This window comes from Balaenoptera acutorostrata, chromosome 3 (assembly GCF_949987535.1).
Source record: "Balaenoptera acutorostrata chromosome 3, mBalAcu1.1, whole genome shotgun sequence".
NCBI classification, from domain to species: Eukaryota; Metazoa; Chordata; class Mammalia; order Artiodactyla; family Balaenopteridae; genus Balaenoptera; species Balaenoptera acutorostrata.
Genome location: NC_080066.1, coordinates 146,780,890 through 146,805,735, shown reverse-complemented (window position 1 = coordinate 146,805,735; position 24,846 = coordinate 146,780,890). Strand labels below are relative to the sequence as shown.

Genomic DNA, 24,846 nt, shown 5'->3' with positions numbered 1-24,846 from the left:
ATAGGAATTTTCATCCACTAAACCATGAAAACCCACGGAGTGCAGGAAAAGACTTTGTAATTGTTAACACATTACGCTTAGTGAGAAAGAGACCTGATGAAGCCAGGTCCGCCTTGCTCACTACATATAAATAATACACATATAAATTACACACATATATACATATGTATACACACACATATATTACATATATAAATAATACATAAATTACCCAAGGTCAGAGTGAATCTTTTATTCAACACATGCCCAGATCCTGGCACAAAGGCTACGCTTAAATTGAAACACCTGCTGAGTGAACGACTGCGTGCCCAGCCGCTAGAGGCTGAGCGTATATTTTGGGGGTCACACTGCCCGGGGACCACTTCTGAAAGAATGTGACTCTGGTCACTTGACTCCCCAGTAAAAGTGCTTTAAGCTCGAGCGCAGGCAGGAACCTGGCCCAGCTATCTTCCAAGAACTGAAAGCTAACAGTCGGAATGTGAACTGAGGAAGTCAGGGTGGCCAAACAGTGCGATGACTGAGAAGATGACGACCAGGCGCCTACGGACACCAAACCATAGCGCGTCAGCGTCACGCTGACGGCCGCGGCGACGGCAGAACTACCGCCCCCAGCAATGCTTGACTTCCGAGTCAGAGCGTCTTCAGTGCCGAACTACAGCCTCCGGCATGCACTGCAGCGCCCGCCCCTCGCCGGAAGGCGGGGCCCGGGAAACAGGCGGCCGCGCCGCCGGTCCCGCGGGTTCCCACAGTCCCTTCCGCCGTGGAGCTCTTCCCAACCCCGGACTGGCTAATTCCGGGGTTCCGAGGCTGCCGCTCGCGCCCGAGCGCCGCCGCTCCCTCAGGAGTAGCCCGGGCAGCGCAGCCCGCCCGACTTTCCGTCAGGCTTTGGCGCCCGGCGCGCCGTCAGTGACGGCATGCAGGGGGTGGGCGTTCCGGCTCGGGAGGACCCCGCCGCGGCCCCGGAAGCGCCTCGTCCCGAGCGGCGGTGGCTGCGGTCGCCCAGATGCCTGCGCGGCTGGGCGGCTGACGGCGGAGTAGGAACGGGCCCCGTGCCCGGAATCTCGGCTGCCGCTGCTCGAGAGCGGCCTGCGCCATGGCCAGCTCAGCCGCCTCCTCAGAGCATTTCGAGAAACTGCATGAGATCTTCCGCGGCCTCCATGAAGACCTACGAGGGGTACCGGAGCGGCTCCTGGGGACGGCTGGGACAGGTGAGGCCGGGGCAGGCTGAGCCCAGGGGCGCCCAGCTCCGCCAGCTCTGGGAGGAAGAGCTCCCACCCCCTTCCCAGACCCTCCCTCCCTTCTCTCCGCTTCTCATCCTCAGACACGCCCCCCTAGGGCTGGCTGGGTCCCGGCGCGCAGGATCTCCCTGCCGCCACTTAGCGTGCTCAGGGATGCACCTCGGAGTGTCATCTCCCTCTTGATCCTCCTATAGCCTTCAGATTTTTCTCGTTTCATTTTCACTGTGGCAGGAAGAGCATAGGAGACCTAAGTCTGCGATCCGGTATTTGAGTAGAATTGGTTTCTTTTGTAGCTCTCTGTATTTTTTTTTTTTTTACATCTTTATTGGAGTATAATTGCTTTATATTGTTGTGTTAGTTTCTGCTGTGTATTTTGTTTTATACATTTAACAGTGTTATTCTCAAAAGAGGTCCATAGTTTTCACCGGACTGGCAAAGGATCTGTAGCACAAAAAGGGTTAAGAACCCAAGGGAATCATAACTTTTGGGGTTGGTAAATAACCAGTCTTGAGGGGGATTGGTCTTTAAAATCAGGATTGTGGTCTTTAGGTGTGGTCCTCTTATGAACTCTCTCCTTAGACTGTCTCTTGCCCCTTGATTTCAAAATTCAGAGTGCTACAGGCTTTGCTTGGAGGAGCTAAGAGTTTTGCAATTGAATCTGTATAGGAAGGTCTGCCATAGTTCTTTGCCTTAAGACAAATAGATCTTGATGGCAAGGCAGATGAGACTTTTATTGCTTTTACTTAAGTGTCAAAGCTTGAGTGTTTGCTCTGTGAGTTACCCAAGGTCATATGAATTGAATGACTCTGGTGAGAATGAAATTCATACCTTTGTTTAACATTTACTGGGAGAGGCTGCTGGGTGCCAGGCACTGTCCTAGATGCTGGTAATATTGCACATTACAGTGAAAAGACTTACAAATCTCTGTTCTAATGGGTCGATTATAATATATAAGTATTAAGAGGTGGTGTTAAGGGCAATACAGGAAAATAAAGCAGGGCCAAGGAATGAGGGGGCTCTAATTTTTTTTTAACATCTTTATTGGAGTATAATTGCTTTACAATGGTGTGTTAGTTTCTGCTTTATAACAAAGTGTCTAATTTTAAATTGGGTGGCTGTGAAAGGCCTCTTTGAGGAGGTGGCATTTGAGCAGAGACTTGAAGTAAGGGAGTAAACCACGCAAAAATCTGGGAGAAGTGAGTGTCAGGAGGACGGAATACTACTGCAAAGGTCCTTAAGCAGAAATGAGCTTGGTATGTTCTAGGAAGAACAAGAAGCCAGTGTGTTTGGGGTGGAATGAGCAGGGGAGATAGTTAGTGGTAGTAGATGAGGCTTTAAAGAGGTAGGCAGGGCCAGATTGCATGGGGCCTTGTAGACCAGGGTCTACAAGGTCTACCAGGGTCTAAAAAGATTTGCATCTTTTTCTAAATGTAGTGGCTTGCAGCTAAAGGATATAGAACAGGAGAGTGATGGGATCTGATTTACATGGTTGAAAAATAGACCATTTTTTCAGCCTCGTGTTGAGATAAATTTTGCAATGTCTATTTCTGTAAGGCTAAATAATGCAAAAGGACATTCTGTTTTGAAAAATAGAAAACTGAGTTAGTTATATTCACTTTTGTAATCTACCTAAACTTCTAATTCCTGCAAAGAGGACACTCAAAAAGGTGTGAATTTCCACCCAAGTGCAAAATACTCTAACACGAGTTGCTGGTAACGCTTAGTTGTTCAATGAGTAAGTAAATAGAATATACCCATATCCGCAGGTTATAAGAATTTCAACAACTTTTAGTCTTCTTATTCACTACTTTATTCATACTTCTCAATAAATATTTGTTGAATAAGTTGAATTTAATTAAGCAAACACACTAGGCCTCATCTCTGATTTCTCTTTTTCTAGTCCTGAGACTACTTCATAGGCTTTCCACCTATGAAGCTTTATTTTCCACCATGAATTATTAAGCACTGAATAACGTACATAACACATCCCTTGCATTAAGCTTATGCTCTGTAATTGAATTCAGTTTTTTCAATAAACATTTATTGAGAAATACGTATCAGTTAGTGTCCTGAGCCCTGAGAAGTTCCAAGAGTTCTTGCCTTAAATGGGAGCAAATTTACAACAAAGTGTGTGATGAGTCCTAAGATAGTTTTGAGACCATGACAAAAAAACCTAACATGGGCGTGGGGGAGCAAGAGGGAAGCTTCACAGAAAGGAGAACTTCTAACTGAGTGTCAGGGGTTGAACAGGAGTCTGCCTGAGAGGGGAAATGGGAAGAGGCAACAAAGGAAGAAAAAAATCAAATATTCACAACTATTACTGGAGCTTAAGATATGTGTGGGACCTAGATGGGTGGGAGGGAGATGCAAGAGGGAGGGGATATGGGGATATATGTATACATGTAGCTGGTTCACTTTTTTATACAGCAGAAACTAACACAACATTGTAAAGCAATTATACTCCAATAAGGATGTAAAAAAAAAAGATTCTTAATAAAGAGTGGCTGCCACTTTCATTAAAAAAAACAAAAAAGGTATGTGTGGGAGAATAGTAATAGATGAGGAAAGTAAGACACAGCCAGACAGTTAAGGGACCTAAGTATCACATTAAGACATCTAGACTTGATATGGAGAATCAGTAAAGGATTTCAAATAGCTGACTAATATGGTCAGATTTAATTTTAGAAGGAGAATGCTGGTGGCTGAGTAGAGGATGCAAGAGAGGCACAAGAATCTGTATACCAGGGACCATGTTAGGAGCCTTTGTGGCAGTCATCTAGGTAACATGGGAATCTAGAGAATCCCAAATCCAAGAGGTGATTCTGGACAGAAATTAACCAGACTGATTGGACATGAGGAGTGAGGGAGACAGATTCAAGGATGTCTGCATTTTCTCACTTGGTCAGTTGAGTGAATGATAACTTTAAGAAATGTAAGAGTAGAAGCAGGCTTGTTTGGGTTGTGGATGAGAACATCAAGAGTGATTATATAGAGGGCTTCCCTGGTGGCGCAGTGGTTGAGAATCTGCCTGCCAATGCAGGGGACATGGGTTCGAGCCCTGGTCTGGGAAGATCCCACGTGCCGCGGAGCAACTGGGCCCGTGAGCCACAGTTACTGAGCCTGCGCGTCTGGAGCCTGCGCTCTGCAACAAGAGAGGCCGCGATAGTGAGAGCCCCGCGCACCGCGATGAAGAGTGGCCCCCGCTTGCCACAACTAGAGAAAGCCCTCGCACAGAAACGAAGACCCAACACAGCCATAAATAAAATTTTTTAAAAAAAAGTGATTATATAGAATAGAGAACGTATGTCCATTCTAGCCTGACAGATATTTCTTCTCCTACCATTAAAAATAACATTTATGAAGAAGATACATGAATTGAAAGGCAGTGTATTGTAATATTTAACAGCAAGGATTCTAGAGCCAGACTGCCAGAGTTCATATCCTAGATCCACCTCTTAATAGCTTGGTGACCTTGAACAACTTACTTTAACATAATTAGTTTCCCTTGCAAAATGGGAATCAGTCATTATATTTACTTCATAGGGATTTTTTGGGGATCAAGCGAGCTAATATATGTAAAGCCCTTAAAATACTGCCTAACAGTAGTAACAGCAATTAGCCATTATTCCTATTATATGGGAAATTGGATATTTTATTTAAATAAAACATAAGAATACCAGCTCTGTATACAACTACCCTTACCTTGCACTACTTTCCCTTTTTTTCTAGAGCACGTATCTTCTAACATACTAGACACTTTACATATTTTTTTAAATTAATTAATTTATTTATTTTTGGCTGCGTTGGGTCTTCGTTGCCGCGCCCGGGCTTTTCTCTAGTTGCGGTGCGTGGGGGCTACTCTGTTGCAGTGCGCGGGCTTCTCATTGCGGTGGCTTCTTTTGTTGCAGAGCATGGGCTCTAGGCGCGCAGGCTTCAGTAGTTGTGGCACACAGGCTCAGTAGTTGTGGCGCACGGGCTTAGTTGCTCTGCAGCATGTGGGATCTTCCCGGACCAGGGCTGGAACCCATGCCCCCTGCATTGGCAGGCGGATTCTTAACCACTGCGCCACCAGGGAAGCCCAGATACTTTACATATTTATGATGTTTATAGTATATTATTTGTCTTCTTTTCACTAGAACAGTGGTTTTCAAAGTATGATCCCTGAACCAACAGCATCAGCATCATCTGGAAACTTGTTAGAAATGCACATTCTTGGTTCCCACCCAAGACTTATTGAATCATTAACTGTTTTAACAGTCTATTTTAACAGCCCTCTGGGGGATTTCTGATGCCCGTCAAGTTTGAAGGCCACTGAACTAGGACATAAGCTCATCAACACATGTTATTTCTTTCTTTCTTTTTTTTTTTAAATACATGAAGCCTCTTGATTTTTATTTGTGAGCCACCAACTCAGATATTTTTCAAATGCTTTACGGACCAAACAGAGCAAATCTGCAGGTGAAATCTTACCTGCCAATTTAATCTTCTGTAGATATGTTCAACAGGTACTCATTGAATGAATGCTTATGTACAAAGCTAATGATTTGAAAATCAAATCATGGTTTTCTATTAATGACATTCCAATTGTAGAGACTACTTTCTCCAGAAGAAAATGTTGGCCTCAGTCCATAAAACACTGCTTAAAATTTTAACATTTACATGAGAATCATTCTTCTTTTGTTAATGGGAAGCATAAGCAAATCTAATTCTAAAAATGACCCCTGAAGAAGTTAGTTAAATGGATAATCAGTTCACTCTTATAGATGCCTTCTCATATGATATTAAAAGGATCACACAGCCAGCATGTATTGGCATTCTTGTTTATTTCTTGTTACTTAAGTAACAAGAAGTTTAAATGTTTAAACTGCTTAATTTGATCCTTTTCATGAAGGCATTTAAAACTGCTATCAGCCATACTGATATCTCTTTCTTTGAATTTCTATAGCACATGTTATTTCTTGTCTTTTTGATAATAACCATTCTAACAGGTGTGAGGTGATATCTCATTGTGTCTTTGATTTGCATCTCCCTGATGATTAGTCAAGTTGAGTATCTTTTCATGTACCCGTTGTCCATTGTATGTCTTCTTTGGGAAAATGTTTATTCAGATCCTCTGCTCATTTTATAATTGGATTGTTTGGGTTTTTGCTATTCAGTTGTATGAATTCTTTATATATTTTGGATACTAGCCCCTTATCGGATATATGATTTACAAATATATTCTCCCAGTAAATAAATTTTTTTCATTTTGTTGATAGTTTCCTTCTGCTATCCAGAAGCTTTTTTTTTTTTTTTAAGCAATGTATTTTCTGGCGTGTGTTTTTTGCCTTTTTTTTTTTTAATGTAGTTGATTTACAATGTTGTGTTAATTTCTTCTGTACAGCAAAGTGACTCAGCTATACATATATATATTCTTTTTCCTATTCTTTTCCATTATGGTTTGTCACAGGATATTGAATATAGTTCCCTGTGCTATACAGTAGGAGCTTGTTGTTTATCCATCCTATATATAACAGTTTACCTCTACTAATCCCAAACTTCCATTCCTTCTCTCCCCTACCCCCTCTCTCCCTTGGCAACCACAAGTCTGTTCTCTATATCTGTGAGTCTGTTTTTGTTTGGTTTTGGTTTTGGTTTTGTTTTGGGGTTTTTTTGGCTGCACCACGCGGCATATGAGATCTTAACCCTTGCTCCCTGCAGTGGAAGCACAGAATCTTAACTATTGGACCGCCAGGGAAGTCCCTGTTTTGTTTTGTTTGTTTTTTAAGTTAATTAATTTATTTTTGGCTGCATTGGGTCTTCATTGCTGTGCACAGGCTTTCTCTAGTTGCAGCGAGCTAGGGCTATTCTTCGTTGCGGTGCGCGGGCTTCTCATTGAAGCGGCTTCTCTTGTTGTGGAGCATGGGCTCTAGGCGCGTGGGCTTCAGTAACTGTGGCTTGCAGGCTCTAGAGCACAGGCTCAGTAGTTGTGGCGCACGAGCTTAGTTGCTCTGTGGCATGTGGGATCTTCCTGGACCAGGGCTCGAACCAGTGTCCCCTGCATTAGCAGGAGGATTCTTAACCACTGTGCCCCCAGGGAAGTCCCCCTGTTTTTGTTTTGTAGATATGTTGATTTGTATCGTATTTTAGATTCCACATATAAGTGGTATCATATGGTATTTCTCTTTCTCTTTCTGATTTACTTCATTTAGTATGATAATCTCTAGGTCCATCCATGTTGCTGCAAATGGCATTTCATTCTTTTTAATGGCTGAGTAATATTCCATATTTTATATATATATATATATATATATATATATTTACACACACACCCCCCCACACACATCTTCTTTATCCATTCATGTGTTCATGGACATTTAGGTTGTTTCCATGTCTTGGCTGTTGTGAATAGTGCTGCTATGAACATAGGGGTGCATGTATCTTTTTGAATTATAGTTTTGTCTGGGTATATGCCCAGGAGTGGGATTGCTGGATCATATGGCAACTCTTCTCCATACAGTTTTCCATAGTGGCTGCACCAATTTACATTCCCACCAACAGTGTAAGAGGGTTCCCTTTTCTCCACACCCTCTCTAGCGTTTGTTATTTGTAGACTGTTTAATGATGGCCATTCTGACTGGTGTGAGGTGTTACCTTATTGTAGCTTTGATTTGCATTTCTCTAATAATTAGTGATGTTGAGCATCTTTTCATGTGTCTACTGGCCATCCGTGTATGTCTTCTTTGGAGAAATGTTTATTTAGGTCTTCTGCCCATTTTTTATTGGGTTTGTTTTTTTGTCGTTGAATTGTATGAGCTGTTTGCATATTTTGGTAATTAAGCCTTTGTTGGTTGCATCGTTTGCAAATATTTTCTCCCATTCCATAGGTTGTCTTTTCGTTTTGTTTATGGTTCCCTTTGTTATGCAAAAGCTTGTAAGTTTGATTAGGTTCCATTTGTTTATTTTTGTTTTTGTTTGTATTGCCTTGGGAGACTGACCTAAGAAAACATTGGTATAATTTATGCCAGAGAATGTTTTGCCTAGGATTTCTCAGTAGCTTTTAGTTTGATGTAGCCCTGCTCGTTTATTTTTGCTTTTGTTGCTTTTATATTTGGTGCCAAATCCAAAATATCATTGTCAACATTCAAGCCTAATCCTTTTTGAGTTAATTTTTGTATATAGTGTAAAGATAGTGGCCCAGTTTCATTCTTTTGCATGTGACTGTCAAATGTTTCCCAACACCATTTATTGAAGAGACTGTCCTTTTCTGTGAGGGAACAGGAAACAAATATTTATCTCTCTCCTGACACAGAGCTTCTAAAACCCTTGTAATTTCTGGGAGCATCTTTTATTCAGTGAGGCTGCTGTGGGTGGGCTCCTGGGTGGCTTCTGGATGGGAGCTGGTCACCAGAAAGACCAACCCATGATTAGAAGCTTGGATTTTCAGTCCTGCTCCCTACTTCTCTGGAGATGGGAAAGGGGCTTCAAATGGAATTAATAATTAACCATGTCTATGTGAGGAAGCCTCCATAAAATTTCAGTAGTATGGGGCTCAGAAAGCTTCCAGGTGGTTGAACATATCCACACTGGGAGGGTGGTGCACCTCAACTCTGCGGGGACAGAAGGTCCTGCAGGACAGAACAGGAGGGGAAAGAGACCCTCCAAGACATTGCCCTATGTCTCTCTTCATCTGGCTTTTCATCTGTATCCTTTATCATATCCTTTAATAAACTGGTAAACCTAAATAAGTAAGTGTTTCTCTGAGTTTTGTGAGCCTCTCTACCATATTAATTGAATCTGAGGAGGGGGTCTTGGGAACCTCCAGTTTGTAGCCAAATTGGACAGAAGTTGTGGGTAACCTGAGGACCTACTACTTGCAATTGGCATCTGAGGTGGTGGTGGGGCCAGTCTTGTGGGACTGAGCCCTGAACCTCTGGAATCTGATACTGTCTCTGGGTAGATAGCGTCAGAATTGAGTTGAATTGCAGGACACCCAGCTGGTGTCTCAGAGAATTGCTGCTGTGGGGAAAACAACCCATACATTCGGTGACCAAAAGTGAAGTGTTCTGTGTGAGTAGTAAAGGAGACACACTGGAAACAAACAACAGGAGGAAGGACTAGGTTTTTTCCTATACAGGAGAGAAAGATAGGAGGGAGAAGGACTGGGTTTTTCCTAATACATTTCCCCATTGTATATTCTGGGCTCCTTTGTTGTAAGTGAATTGACCATATATGTGTGGACTTACTTCTGGGCTCTCTTTTCCATTCCATTGAGCTTTGAATCTGTTTTTATGCCAGTACCATACTGTTTTCATTACTATAGCTTTGTAATATACAGTTGACCCTGGGCGCCAACCCTCTGCGCAGCTGAAAATCTGAGTGTAACTTGTTTTGGCCCTCCTATCCAAGTTTCCTTATTATCTGCAGATTCAGCCAACCACAGGTTATGTGGTACTGTAGTATTTACTATTGAAAAAAATCTGTGTAGAAGTGGACCCGCCCAATTCAAACCTTTGTTGTTCAAGGGTCAGCTGTAGTTTGAAATCAGAAAGCATGATGCCTCCAGCTTTGTTCTTCTTTTTCAAGATTGCTTTGGCTAATTGGGGTCTTTTTTTTTTTTTTTTTTTTTTTTTTAAATGGTTTTTTTTTTTTTTTTAAATCCATTACTTTTATAGCTACTTTATTTATTTCTTTTATTTTTGGCTGTGTTGGGTCTTCAGTTCGTGCGAGGGCTTTCTCCAGTTACAGCAAGTGGGGGCCACTCTTCATCGCGGTACGGGGACCGCTCTTCATCGCGGTGCGCGGGCCTTTCACTATCGCGGCCCCTCCCGTTGCGGGGCACAGGCTCCAGACGCGCAGGCTCAGCAGTTGTGGCTCACGGGCCCAGCCGCTCCGCGGCATGTGGGATCTTCCCAGACCAGGGCTCGAACCCGTGTCCCCTGCACCAGCAGGCAGACTCTCAACCACTGCGCCACCAGGGAAGCCCCTAATTGGGGTCTTTTGTGGTTACCTACAAATTTTTGGATTGTTTGTTCTATTTCTATAGAAAATGCCATTCATTTTGCTGTTGAGGATTTTTGCATCTGTGTTCACCAGGGATATTGGCCTATAATATTCTTGTGGTGTTTTTCACTGATTTTGGTATCAGCGTAGTGCTGGCCTCTTAAAAAACTTTGGAAGTGTTCCCTCCTCTTCTATCATAGGCTCTATATTTTGTCTGTTTTGTTAATTATGCATCCTAAGCACCTAGAACAGTGCCTAGTACATACTAGGAGCTCTATAAATATTTGTTGAATGATTGTATAAATACTGTGAATTGTTGGGAAGAAAATAGTAATAATATATGATTGGGTATTAAAACTCAGTGTGATTTTATTTCTATTCTACCATGTTTTCCACAGTTTCACCACTTTTAAAATCAATATATATATACCTATTTAAAAAAAGGATAGGGCTTCCCTGGTGGCGCAGTGGTTGAGAATCTGCCTGCTAATGCAGGAGACACGGGTTCGAGCCCTGGTCTGGGAAGATCTCACATGCCACGGAGCAGCTGGGCCCGTGAGCCACAGCTGCTGAGCCTGCGCGTCTGGAGCCTGTGCCCCGCAACGGGAGGGGCCGCGATAGTGAAAGGCCCGCGCACCGCGATGAAGAGCGGTCCCCGCACCGCGATGAAGAGTGGCCCCCACTTGCCGCAACTAGAGAAAGCCCTCGCACGAACCGAAGACCCAGCACAGCCAAAAATAAATAAATAAGTAAATAAATAAATAAAATTTTAAAAAAATAAAAATAAAAATAAAATAAAAATAAAAAAAGGATAGGATAACAGACGCAATGTGTCCTACTTTAGGAAGTTTGTATGCCAATGACAATCCATTAGCATATGTGATAATTATTAATCCATTTAATATTACATTAAGCACCTACAACCATAATTTCTAGTCTTAGCTTTGCAGCATATGAAGATGTCTCTCCAAATACCTCAGACTGCTATAAATTCTTATCCAATTAATAGAGTAAGTACCTATAGTCATGATTTTTAGTTTTAGTTTTGTAGCACCTGAAGGCACATGTCTTAATGAACATTATAAAATTATTGAAAGTTTTTCATTTTAATTCACTTAAATCTCAGTATCTATACATGAGACTCCATTATTTTAGAAACCAGAAAAAATAATAACTATGAAGGACCATATGTAGCAGGTTGATAAACACAATTACTCACTAACTGCAGAATTTTAACTTTTCCAACACTCTTCATATTCTTTGGTGAATTTTGTTTTTGCTTAGTTTTTCCTAACTAGGGATTTACTTTAAAAAACAGTGGTAGTTCATCCATGTACAATGCTTGGTGTCAGTCTATTCATCTCTTGTAAAAATAAAATACAGTGTGTGTGTGTGTGTGTGTGTGAAAAAAAAAACAAAAAACAACAGTGGTAGTTACTATTTATTGAACCCTTAATATGCCTGGCATTTGTTCTGTGTTTGTTACATGTATTGTCTCTTTTAACTCTTTCAGACAACTGTACGAGGTCAGTACCGTTATATTTCTTATTTATAGGTGAGGAAACAGGCTTAGAGAGGATCAGGTAACCATGTGGTCTACAAAGAGGATTTAGGTCCTAGAAATGCCACAATGGGGTGCCAAAAACATTAATCACAGATTTTAAAGATCCTGGTAAAACTGGTTATTTCCACAGTTCTGATGGACCAAGGTTAGTCATTCTTGGGCTGGCAATTCAAATAGCCTATAAGAAAGAGAGGCTGCCACCTTGGTCGAACATGAGGTAGGCTTCCTCTAGCACTTTCAGAGCTGGGTGTTTCCATTTTATTCCATGTCCGGGGCATTGTGTGGCCATCCACCCAGTTTACCAAACGTTCAGCTTCAGAGTGAGTCAGTCACAGGTGAAGGGTTTGGGAAGGCATGTGGGGTAGGGGATAGTGTTATTTGGAGTAGCTCACTCTTGTTTCTGGTGTCCGTTCTACCCAGTATCAGTCCTGTTGTTTTGTAGTTGATTGTAGTGTTAATTCTAACTCCCTAAAAAATTAAGAGGTTAAAAGGTTTGAACATATTATACCTGTATACCCTGGGAGCACGAAAATGCCCCTCAACGCTGTAGTGTACAGAAGCACTGGGTTGGGAGTCAGGAGACTTGCATTCTGGAACTAGTGTTGCTACACGTCTTATCCTTCTGTGGCCTTGGGGAAGACAGTTTCTCCAGGTTCTAATTTCCTCAACTGCTAAATGAGAAGGTTAGACTAGATGATCTCTGAGGTCCATCTCAGCTCTAATATTCATTGATTTCACAATTCTGAGTCTGAAGCATAAAGGAACAGCTATTGATACCTCTCACTTGGGTAGGGGTTTAATCTCTTGAACCTTTAAAAGTATATAAGTGGTAGAGCACTCCTAGTAGAATGCATGCCTTATGAAATCAGATAGAGAGCAGAGTAGTCCAAAAAGACTGAGAATAACAGAATCATGCAGGGAAGTTAGTGAAAGGATCAAGATTCTGTGTGCTGCCTCCTTCCCCCACCCACTCTTATTTATGTAGCTACTTTCTTTGAGTCATTCTAGAATTTGCCTCTTAGGAATGCAGATTTTCATGTCTTTTAACAAAGAAAGAATAAAGGAGGAGAATTTATGACTAAGAGAGATGTAGAAAAATCGAGGACGGGAATGCACTTAGAGAATACTGTCATCTTGGATCAGAAGTGAGTGTGCTTGAGTTTGGAGATGTGCCTATTCAGAGGAGTGATGACACTCAACACTTTAGTGAATGCTTATTACAAAATAATATGATAGCTCTCCATGGAAGTAGCCATTCTTGATTGCAGATATTATTTCACTGCTGATAGCTGAAAACACAGACTACTCAAGGATAATAACAGCTGCTTTGGCACTTATTTCAGTTACATCATGGTTAGTCAAGATGTAGGCCAGGGCTTCCCTGGTGGCGCAGTGGTTGAGAATCTGCCTGCTAATGCAGGGGACACGGGTTCGAGCCCTGGTCTGGGAAGATCCCACATGCCACGGAGCAGCTGGGCCCGTGAGCCACAACTACTGAGCCTGCGCGTCTGGAGCCTGTGCCCCGCAACGGGAGGGGCCGCGATAGTGAAAGGCCCGCGCACCGCGATGAAGAGCGGTCCCCGCACCGCGATGAAGAGTGGCCCCCACTTGCCGCAACTAGAGAAAGCCCTCGCACGAACCGAAGACCCAACACAGCCAAAAATAAATAAATAAATAAATAAAGTAGCTATACAATTAAAAAAAAAAAAAAAAAAAAGATGTAGGCCATTTGCCAGGGCTGAACTTTCTCCTATTTTTTTTTTTTAAACAAAAAACCCTGGGTTTTGTGAGTGGTGTGTAGTGAGAAATAGTTTACCTGGAGTACCTATTTAGGGAATGTCACATGACAATGAAGGCAGCTTAGTAAAGGGTGCATTGTCGTTTGCTCTTGTAGGCAATAGCAGTGTCTAAGGAGTACCCTACTAGGTTTAGAGTTCTAGAAGCTATGGGATGTATAAAAGAAAAAGTAAATTTCTCTACTCAGAAGGAGCTTGATCTCAAGTTGAGAATATAGAATATACACAAGCAAAATGATTCATGATCAGTTGAAAAGCAGTGGACAGCTGACATGCTAGATGCTGTTGTGATTAACGAAATGTAAATCCATATAAAGCATTACAGTGGTGTTACATCTTACATGGTATTTGGCTTGAAAGTCAAGGTGTGAGATGAAAATCAGGGTAAACAGAATTATCCGAGAAAATCTTAGGACAGCATGTTGAGTACCCACGTGCCATCCCTTTGTAAGCGCAACTCAGCTGTTTTCTTGGCATTGGAAAAGATTGCTCTTTCTTCAGTTGATGAAAGCGCTGGCTTGTATTTAGAAATCACATTGAGCTTTTTAAAAGACCGTGTCCTTATACGTGCTACAGTATGGATGAACCTTGACGACATTATGCTGAGTGAAATTGTAAGATTCCTCTTATATGAGGTGCCTAGAGTAGTCAGATTCATAGACACAGAAACCAGAATGGTGGTTACCAGAGTCCGGGGAGAGGGGGAATGGGGAGTTAGTGTTTAATGGGTATGGAGTTTCAGTTTGGGATGATGAAAAGGTTCTAGAGGTGGATAATGGTGATGGTTGCACAACATTGTGGATGTACTTAATGCCCTTTAACATTGTGGATGTACTTAATGCCGTTTATACTTAAAAATGGTCAAAATGGTAAATTTTATGATATGTATATATTTTACCACAATTAAAAAAAACTATATCCCCAGATTGTGAACATAATTCCAAAAGATGAGTTCAAAAAATATTGTAAGCAATGATAACTTTGTGGTAATAAGTAGATTATGTGTAGATTTCCAGGGAGAACATTCATTTGGATGTATACATTAAAAAAAAAAAACTCCTCATAAATAGGACTAATTTTTGCTTGTTAGATATGCTTATTAGGGCTTACCTGGTGGCGCAGTGGTTAAGAATCCACCTGCCAATGTAGAGGACATGGGTTTGAGCCCTGGTCTGGGAAGATCCCACATGCCATGGAGCAACTAAGCCTGTGTGCCACAACTACTGAGACTGCTCTGGAGTCTGTGAGCCACAACTACTGAGCCCGCGCACCTAGAGTCCGTGCTCCGCAACAAGAGAAGACACCACGATGAGAAGCCTGCGCACCAAAGAGTAGCCCCCGCTCGCCGCAACTAGAGAAGAGCCCGCGTGCAGCAACGAAGACCCAACGCAGCCAAAAAAAAATTAAAAAAAAAAAAAAGATATGCTTGTTAGGTATGATCTACCTCCTCATTTTATAGCCAAGGAAGGAGGTTAGGTCCCAAAGAGATGAAGAGAATTATCCGAGCTTACATGTTGAGTCAGGCCCAAAGCTAGAACCAGAACCTAAGCCCCTTTACTCACCAGCACTTCCCCTGTACAGATGTTTACCAGGTGACAGCATGCCAGTACTCCCTTCATCATTTTTGCTGTGTCCAAGCACCATTTTTACTATAATTAGTCATTTTCTTTATATGAGTATTTCATGTAAAATGCATTTATTTAATACATAAAGTTACTTTAAAAGGAAATTTTATATCAATACCTTAAATGGAAAATCTATAGAACCTATCTAAATGATCAGAAAAAATACAGTGAAGGCAAAACAGTGCTGTTTTAGTTAGATGTTATTGCTTTGAAGCTAAAGCCTGTTCTGTTTTTGTTAAAAGGGGAGATTAGTAATTTTTTGGTGTTAAAGACATACTAGCACTAAAATGATATGATGCAAAGTACTGAACGAGGAGTGTCTTTTTCCCTGTGTGAGTCAGTGGTATTTAACGTCATTTCCCATACCACTGCCAGTGGGTATGGCTAAGAAACTTGTGCTGTATACCATGCAGTCTCTCCAGTGAGCAGAGTAGGTGGGTTTTGAATTTGTTTTGCAGAACAGCAGTGGATAAGGGTTAATATAGAGATGTGATTTACAGTGGGAGTGAAAATGGGGACAAAGATTTCAGAGAACTAGTATTGTTAAACATTCTTATTGATGAAAGTGTGCCTGGTCCCTCTATTAGGATGGGTGAAAAAAGACTGACAGTGATTGATTTAGACCTGTTGTCTTTCCTAGTAGGGATGCTATTGGTCTTTGGGGCCAGATCATTGTTATGCAGGACTGTACATAGCATAGATATTCTTGTTCCCTGGACACTTGATGCCAATGGTAATACCGTCCCTCTCCCTTCCCCCCAGTTACTGTGATAACTAGTTCCCCTATGTTTCTAAATGTCTTTTAGGGGTGATTAAGTACTGTATTAGTACCCTCAGGAAAGGAATGTGGAGTTTATTCTAAGCAGAGGGTATAGCCTCTAGGAATGTTTGGAAGCAAGACTGAGCATTGAAAACTTGTCTGTCTTTTCCAGAAGAGAAGAAGAAGTTGATCAGAGATTTTGATGAAAAGCAACAGGAAGCAAATGAAACGGTGAGAACAAGGAACAAGTCCTTATATCTTCTTCCTGTTTGTTGGTCTTTTCCAGAAGTAATGCTTGTGACGTGATCACAGATTAACTGTTCCTGTCCATTGATCTTGCTTTTGATTACTTCTTACCAAATGAGGCCAGTTGATGGGGCTGGGTGTTGAGGGGGTTTGGCAAACACAAATGGATAAAGCTTGGAGACTCTCCTGAAATGAGTCTTTGATAATACATTGCTGCTGTAATAAGGACATTCTCATACTTCTACCTGGGTGGTCTTTAAAAATCTCATTTTAAAAGCTGGCCGTTAAGATCAGTTATTCTCCTTTGTTAAACTTACTGTCACACAAAATGGAGCTCAGAGGTGGTTCTAGCCATGTTCCCTTCTGGTTTTTGGGGGGTTTTTTTGTTTGTTTTTTTTTGGAGAGTGTTGAATTTTGTATATATGCCAGTGTAGTTTTTATTTTATTTTTTATTTATTTAATTAAATTTATTTATTTATTTTGGGGGTGCACCGGGTCTTAGTTTCAGCACGTGGGATCTTTTGTTGCAGTGGGCAGGCTTCTCTCTAGTTGTGGCGTGAGGGTTTTTTTTCTCTCTCTAGCAGTGGGCTCTGTAGTTGTGGCGCGTGGGCTCCGTAGTTTGCGGCACGCAGGCTCTCTAGTTGAGGCGTGCGAGCTCAGTAGTTGTGGCTCGTGGGCTTAGTTGCCCCGCAGCATGTGGGATCTTAGTTCCCTGACCAGGGATCGAACCTGCGTCCCCTGCATTGGAAGACGGATTCTTTACCACACTGGACCACCAGGGAAGTCCCTATTCCCTGTTTTAAAAGACAGAAGGATTTGGTACTTCGGGCAAGGCATGCGTGGACAGGATGAGTTCCCCGTCAGGACCCAAAGCTTGTCAGATGTTGGTCCAGGTTGCTGAGCAGTTTAAGAACTGCTTCTCTCTTAATCTGTGCCTTTTCTTTAACAACAAAAAACAAACAAACAAAAGAGCAAGTTTTGCTCTCACCCTTTAGAAGTAAGTGTCCTCTGTTCTCCATATCATTGTGCTCTGGCTTCAGCAAAACCTTTTAGGAGGCTGGAGCTAAAATCCAGGTCCCTGGTAGTACTCCGAAGAAATAGTTGCCCCTAGTATTTGCTACCCCAGAGTAGACTGAAAAATTCTTTTTAAGCCAGAGAACTTCTTTATTGCTTGTTGAAGAACAACTTCCTTATCTCAATGCAGTTCTGAGAAGTTAAGCTTATCTGCATCCTTTTCTCTATTCTGCATCTATTTTAAGAAGGATCAGCTTACCAGACTGTGGAAACTATCTCCTTCATAATGGGAGTACCAGAAACTTTTCTCATACCTGTGTACAGCTGGGCATATCCATGATACCTGTTACAGAGCCAGTCTTCTTTTTCACTTAACATCTTGGTAGCATTTCAAAAACCTTTTAATTAATACCAATTTATTTGTTTGGTGCTTAGATACTTTCTTTCCCTGAACTTAAAAAAATTAACCAGTCCTACTCTGGCCATCCCAGGCATATGAAAATAACTTATGGCTTCATGTAAATTGGGTCTAGGTGTTACAGTTTACTTATCCCAGAAAAATGGAAATGATTTGGACCCCTGGTTATTCTGACATGGAGACAAACAGTTGATTTTCAGAAGGAGGAGGAAGGGAAGAACCTTGATGCCATACCCCTATCATTTTTAGTACAGTAGATCTCAGAGTGCTTCATGATAGCACTTGAACCATAACAGGCTAAGAACTTGGTATACTGAAAAGAGAATTTGAAGATTTTTGAATCCTGACTTCTCTTGTTATGTAATCTTGAGCAGGTTTCATCAAGTCTTATACATGAAGTAGAAGTAGTATTTCCTACCTTATTGATCTGTTGTGAGGATTAAATGAGAGAATGCATGTAAAAAATGTTTAATAAGCTATAAGGTACTTGTTAGTTTTCTCACTCATTCATCACATACTTTTTGAAGGCCTGTTCTATGCCTGCTAGGCACTGTGCCAGGCACTAAGAGTAATGAAGTGAACATGTCACATGTGGTTCCTGCCCTCCTGGACCACATGGTTGAGTATTTATTTACAGTGGTCTGTGGTTTGATTAGTCCAAACTAGACATATTACCCATATGAGAGAGAACAGAAGCAGGCCATCTACTCACTACTTTCTGCCTTCCTAGCTGGCAGAGATGGAAGAGGAATTACGTTATGCCCCCCTATCTTTTCGTAACCCTATGATGTCTAAGCTTCGAACCTACCGGAAGGACCTTGCCAAACTCCATCGGGAAGTGAGAAGCGCACCTTTGACAGCTACTCCTGGGGGTCGAGGAGACATGAAATATGGTACATACGCTGTAGAGAATGAGCACATGGTAAGCTTCAGCTGTCTTTTCCCTTACTGGTCTGTGGTACAATGATTAACCATATTGTGGGGTACAGTTCATGTTATCAGTGCATACTTGACTCTTTTTTTCCACCTTATCCTCTTTCTTGCATCCAATTCCCCTTCTCCCCTTGGGTGCCCACCTCTACTGAATTTAATGCAGATCATTCCAAACAATTTGCTTGTTTAGATTTCTTTGTATCCTTTATGTATAAAACAGTGCTTGGTGTGTAGTGGTGATATACAAGTGTTACCTATTCATATTACATCTGGACTCTGTAGTCTGACTCATTGATCCAGTTTCTTTCTCACATATGCCCCCAAAGTTCAGTTAGGCTTTTAATTTATCAGAGTATTGTTACAAAATTAACCCGTGCTTTCCCTTACATTTATACCAAGATGGCCCAACAGCCCAGATACAGTAGAGAAAGCAGGCTGCTTCTCAAAAAGCGGGCTAACACCTTACTTTGTTGTGATAGAAAGTGAGCCAGACTGACTCTCTAGCCTCCAGTATTCTCATTTATAAAATTAGACTGACTAAGCCGAAAACCTGTATTCTCAAACTGTCTAGAGAAGATAGTTAAAGGAATAAAACTTCACAAAGATTAAATTTTATGTGTTACATTTGGGATTATATTCCACAGCACAGAGTAGAAATGGCCTGACCAGTAATGTGGGAGAGAAGTGAACGGGGGCCCACAAGTGCAGACTGCACGGATGTAGAAAGGCTAATGGCACAATTTTAAACAAATCCTATTTCATGATACATCCTGAATATAGTTTAAGAGATATTCAAATGATACTAGCCTGACATTCCTAATGTCAAAACTAGAGTATTTGAGAATGTTAAATTTTCAAAATTCACTTGTGAAAGGAGGGTGAGAAAAGGCTGGCAAGTAGAGCTTCTTAAAGTGAGATGAAAGGTGTATAGTGACTTTGGTCATTTGTGACCCAAAAAGCCCTGAAAACAAAAAGGGGGGAGATAATTCCAAATAATAATTTTGCTTTAAAATTATTAGTTTCAGAAACTATTTAGATATACAAACCACCTTCGGTAGAATTATTGTTCCAAATCTGGGGTTGATTTGTGTGACCTTACTGTCTCTTCCTGCTCTTTCTCAAGCCTAATCAGTTGAAAATCCCCATCTTTTATTTTTAAAAACCCTTTTTCCTGCTGCTTTTAAGCCAATGTAACTGGGGTTTATTTCAGCCTCATTCAGTGGTTTCCTCATCCACTTGTTCATATGCCATATGTGAACTGAAAAGCCTTCTTGTTGCTTCTGATCTGGGAACGCATCTTTTGCCTTCTTGGTGGTGGGGTCTAGTGCTAATAGTCACCTGCTCAGTAATAGGCCTTGTGAGCCAGCCCCTTTTTGAGTGTGTGCGCATGCGTGCTTTGAATAGCTGAGAACTTAGAGCTGCATCCATTTCTGTCAGTGGTTATTTCTGGCCTGACAAAGGCTACTTCTGTCCTTATGCCTTCTGTGCTTAGGATTATAGGTGGAATAAAACTTTGGTGGAGATTTAGAAATAGGGTGCTTGGGAAATTAGGGCAGCTTTCTCGGCTCCAGGTACTACCTTCCCTGAGAGCAAATCACCAGTGCAGCAACTTCAGTTTTTGTTTTCTGTGTTTGGCCTAAGGTGAAATTCTTTTGGAGGCTTACCAAGAGTGTAGCCACTTTTTTTCCAGAATGTGGTAGTGTCTCACACTTTTAAATGAGTTCTATATGTGCTGAAAACAAATAGCTTATTCATGGTCCCTCAATCCTCAATACCAATCAGTGGGCATTTTCAGTGAATTAAACTATTTCTAGGGCTGTAGAGTTTAGTTGGTTTGCACTCTCAAAATTACAGGCTGTATGCATTTTGGGGAAGCTACTGCACCCCACATCAGGGCCATTGCCTCTCAGAAGTTGCTAGTCCAGAAAGCACATGAACCAGTTCAAATTCTTCAGGAGCACAGGGAAAATGCTGTGATGTGTTTAATCCTTTTCTTGCCTCACTTAAGTGTAAGAAGCAGTGAATTGGGAGGTATTATGATCCTAGATTGAATCCCAGGTTCTCTTTTAGTTTGATTTGTTAGCATCTTTGGTTGTCTTAAAAGTAATGAAAATTATTGCACACGATATTCCTTCTTATAACTTCATTTATAATGGAAGAAGTATAACATTTCCCTTCCATACTGCTGTCAGAATCGGCTACAGTCGCAAAGGGCATTGCTTCTGCAAGGCACTGACAGCCTGAACCGGGCCACCCAGAGTATTGAGCGTTCTCATCGGATTGCTGCAGAGACTGACCAGATTGGCTCAGAAATCATAGAAGAGCTGGGGGAGCAACGTGAACAGTTGGAACGTACCAAGAGTAGAGTAAGTCTGAGTGGATGGGGAGATGGGCAAGAGTGGGGAAAGTAGGTAGGCCCGTTACACCCCGATGCCTTGCTAGTTCCAGAAGCTACCGCAGTTCCAAATTCAGGGTATGACCTTTTAGGTTCTTACTCTTTTCTCTGTCTGTAGTTTGCTTGGCTGAAAGATATCCCTTGGAAGTAATTTTACTTCTAAGATTTAGAAGTCATGGGAGGGGCGGGGTGGGGTGGACTGCAGAAATCCAATTTCTGCATTTATTGAAGATTGTCAAATAAGAATTTAGCCACTCCATCCTTTTACTAGGTCCTGTATTATGAATCAGATTTTCATTTCTCATATGTCTAGTAGAACATCTACTATTCTTAGGAAGGCTAAGATCTCTTTAAGTAGATGATGCTTTCATGTCATTTAGAGCCAAGGCTATTTTCCACATGTCATAAAATAGTACTACTGACAATTTACAGAGGTTCAATTCTGGGCTCTAACTCTTTACTGTTTACCTAAGGTTAGGGCGATCATTGTGAGAAGAAAATACTCAGGCCAAATGATGACTATACTGTGGTGTCTAATCTACTGCACTCTAAGAGGCTCTGGAAAACAATTCATTCCTTCCTTTCTGTACCATCTGCAAAGCAATTTTAAAAATAGTACAACTTCCCAATGGAATGCTGTATTCTTAAGAGCATGAGGCAGATCCAAACTGAAAAACAGATACTGTGGGCAAGACTTAGATATATGAGAAAATCGTCTCAAATCCCCACACTGAGTTATTTTTCCAGCTTAGTAGCTGTAATTCTCCATTCTTAAAATTAAGTCAAAATGATGCCCTTCCCTTCTTAGTGAAAATTCACAATAAAGTACCGAATTCAAGGTAAGCTGTAGAGAAGGCAATTTGTTTACAGATTGTATGTTTTTTTCACTTTTGAACTTATCAGGTGGATTAGTTGAATTTGAAAGCTGAGGAATGAGCTGAGAGATCAACTTAACAAGGCCGCTGGGGAACAGGAACAGATGTCAGGTGGCATCTGTTGAAATATCCTCCAGCTATATAGATTAGTAACAGCCAACCAAAAGGGAATAAAAAAGGCTTTAAAAAAATATTTAATTCCTTTCACAATTCAGTGTGTCTCTTAAAGGGATAAAGAAAAAAGGAGAAAGAACCAGATCCCAAAAATGGTAGTCCACCAGCCTGCAAAAACAAACATTAACTCAAGAGGCTCTTCTGGAGTTAGGCTGATGAAATTCAAATCTTAAGTTGCTCAGTTACTTCAGTTACTGGCAGGTACACTTGAAGACTTTGAGTAGTCAAGGTGAAGGATTAGCCCAGTCCCAGAAGTCTCCCCACAGCAACCTTGGGATATAATAATTCCTAGGCCTACTTGATGAGTACTAAAGTATGTTGTCCTTTCCAGTTTCTTCTACTTATATGCAGAGGCCATCATTTAAATTGATTGGATTTCTGGGAGTTTTTCAACATATACCCTTTAATGCCCACTGTCAATTTAGGAATGTTCAATTCTACAGTGTGTACTTTCGAAAGAAGGGGGAAATAATTGCTATTTTCTCTTCTCAGCTGGTAAACACAGGTGAAAACTTGAGCAAAAGTCGGAAGATTCTCCGTTCAATGTCCAGAAAGTAAGTTTTAAAAATAGTCACAAAATTAATTTCTCTTAATTCTAATATCTTTCAACCAAGAATGTCAAAGCTTTAAACAGTGACTGGCAAAGGTGTTAATAAAGCAGAAGAAATAAAAAATACCGTATGGTTAAATATCCCAGGACAAAGTCCTTTGTTAAAAGTATATATACTGCTCTGATTTAGAGCAGTGGAAAGTTTGTCCACTGGAAGGACTTTTATTTTATTTATTTATTTATTTATTTGGCTGCATCGGGTCTTAGTTGCAGCACGCAGGATCTTTGTTGCGGCATGCAGGATCTTTTTTTTGTTACCGTGCATGCGCTCAGTAGTTGCGGTGCGTGGGCTTCTCTCTAGTTGTGGTGCGCAGGCTCAGCAGTTTCAGCGCGCAGGCTTAGTTGCCCTGCAGCATGTGAGATCTTAGTTCCCCGACCAGAGATCGAACCCGCATCCCCTGCATTGAAGGCAGATTCTTAACCACTGCACCACCAGGGAAGTCCCTGGAAGGACTTTTAATCCCAGCTTACTTTCCTTAGAGAAGACAGCACATGGGAATAGAGCTTCATATTCCTGGAAATAAATCTGTAAAAACTTAGAAAACTTTTCACTGCTACTGCTTCGTACTTGCTTTTGGCTCTGCTTGCCCTTCGTGGGAGTCAACCCCTTATTTGGGAGTTCTGTCTTGTTAGTAGAAGTTGACTTAAAAAAAAAAAAAAAGTCGAGGTAAGTGCTGACAGCAACAAAACCAGGGGCAGAAAGGAAGTATTGCCACTGAGGCTGAATTTGGGGTAAGTGGGTGTAGGTATGCATGAAACAAACTACAACCAAGTCATGAAACTAGCAGGAGCATGAGATTTTCCTAAGCAGTGGCAAATTCCTTGTGGAATAGGGGAATACATTCAGTTTAGAGTGATGAGATTTTTTGTGTTAAGAAAAGAGTATAGGCGCTTCAAATAATTTACTACCTTTATAGAGATACCCATAGAGGAAGAAAGTAAAAAGGGCAAGAAGTTCACAAGAGATTGAAAGGCACTACTCAGCTTCTAGTTAGTTACTTATCCTAAAGCAGGAACCCCTCTCCCCACCCAAGCTGTACTTCAGCACTGGAGCATCTGCCGCCAACCCTTCTCCTAATGTGTGCTCACAGCTGTAGTATGTAATCAGTGCAGCTCTAGATGGCTAGGTAGTGAGTTTGTATTTCTGCTGTTTTGAAATATGATTCAACCTGATTTCAGAAATGGTGTACTTCTTCATATGTATATTTAATATTTTTCGAACTAGCCTTTCATAGAAAAACTATTCTTTTTTTTTTTTTTTTTTTTTTTTTTTTTTTAAAGCAGTGGTATTTTTTTTTTTTTTTTTTTAATGAGGATCTTGAATCAGATGCGTATGTTTGATTGATTGATTGATTGATTGATTTTGGCTGTGTTGGGTCTTCGTTTCTGTGCGAGGGCTTTCTCCAGTTGTGGCAAGCGGGGGCCACTCTTCATCGCGATGCGCGGGCCTCTCGTTGCGGAGCACAGGCTCCAGACGCGCAGGCTCAGCAGTTGTGGCTCACGGGCCCAGCCGCTCCGCGGCATGTGGGATCTTCCCAGGCCAGGGCTCGAACCCGTGTCCCCTGCATTAGCAGGCAGATTCTCAACCACTGCGCCACCAGGGAAGCCCGTGAAAAACTATTCTTAAAGTGAAGTACTAACTACCATTTGAAGACATTTTAGAAAAAACATTTTTATGCTTTGGTATCTATTGCCCCAATTTTCAATATTTCTGTGAGGTAGATAGTAGTAATTAGTTATAAGTTTCTTTAGCTGGTAATACTAAGTGGCTACGTGATCAAAAATTCAGTCTGCCTCACAGTATCTGGCCTTGGCCCCAGGTCAAACCCCTAAGTATTAAGAATGGAAAGAAATAAGGTTATCCAGACTTCTGACTACATCCCACTTTGCTTCTCCTTGTAGAGTGACAACCAACAAGCTGCTACTTTCCATTGTCATCTTACTGGAGCTCGCCATCCTGGGAGGCCTGGTTTATTACAGATTCTTTCGCAAGCATTGAACCTCCTACAGGGAACGGTTTGTGGACCAGGACTGTGACTCTGAATGAATGGTGTTTGTTAGACACGTGGAAAAATCTTACTGTTGCTATGAGCTAACGGTTCAAGAAGGCCCTGTGTAGCCAGACTGTGGGGGGAGGGAGGAAGATGGAAAACCACTTAAATGTGAAGGAACAGCAATAAGACCAGTATGATATACCAAGGTAGTAAATGCTGTTT

General features: G+C 41.5%; 1 protein-coding gene across 1 annotated transcript; it reads left to right on the top strand.

Annotated features, from left to right (window-relative positions):
• The first annotated feature begins 943 nt into the window (after positions 1–943).
• VTI1B (vesicle transport through interaction with t-SNAREs 1B) lies at positions 944–24,838 on the top strand. The gene is made up of 6 exons (XM_007184337.3): positions 944–1,208; positions 16,138–16,196; positions 18,374–18,565; positions 20,769–20,942; positions 22,513–22,574; positions 24,533–24,838. The coding sequence occupies exons 1-6, from the start codon at positions 1,094–1,096 to the stop codon at positions 24,627–24,629; spliced, it is 699 nt and encodes a 232-aa protein (XP_007184399.2). The 5' UTR covers positions 944–1,093; the 3' UTR covers positions 24,630–24,838.
• Positions 24,839–24,846: the final 8 nt, after the last annotated feature.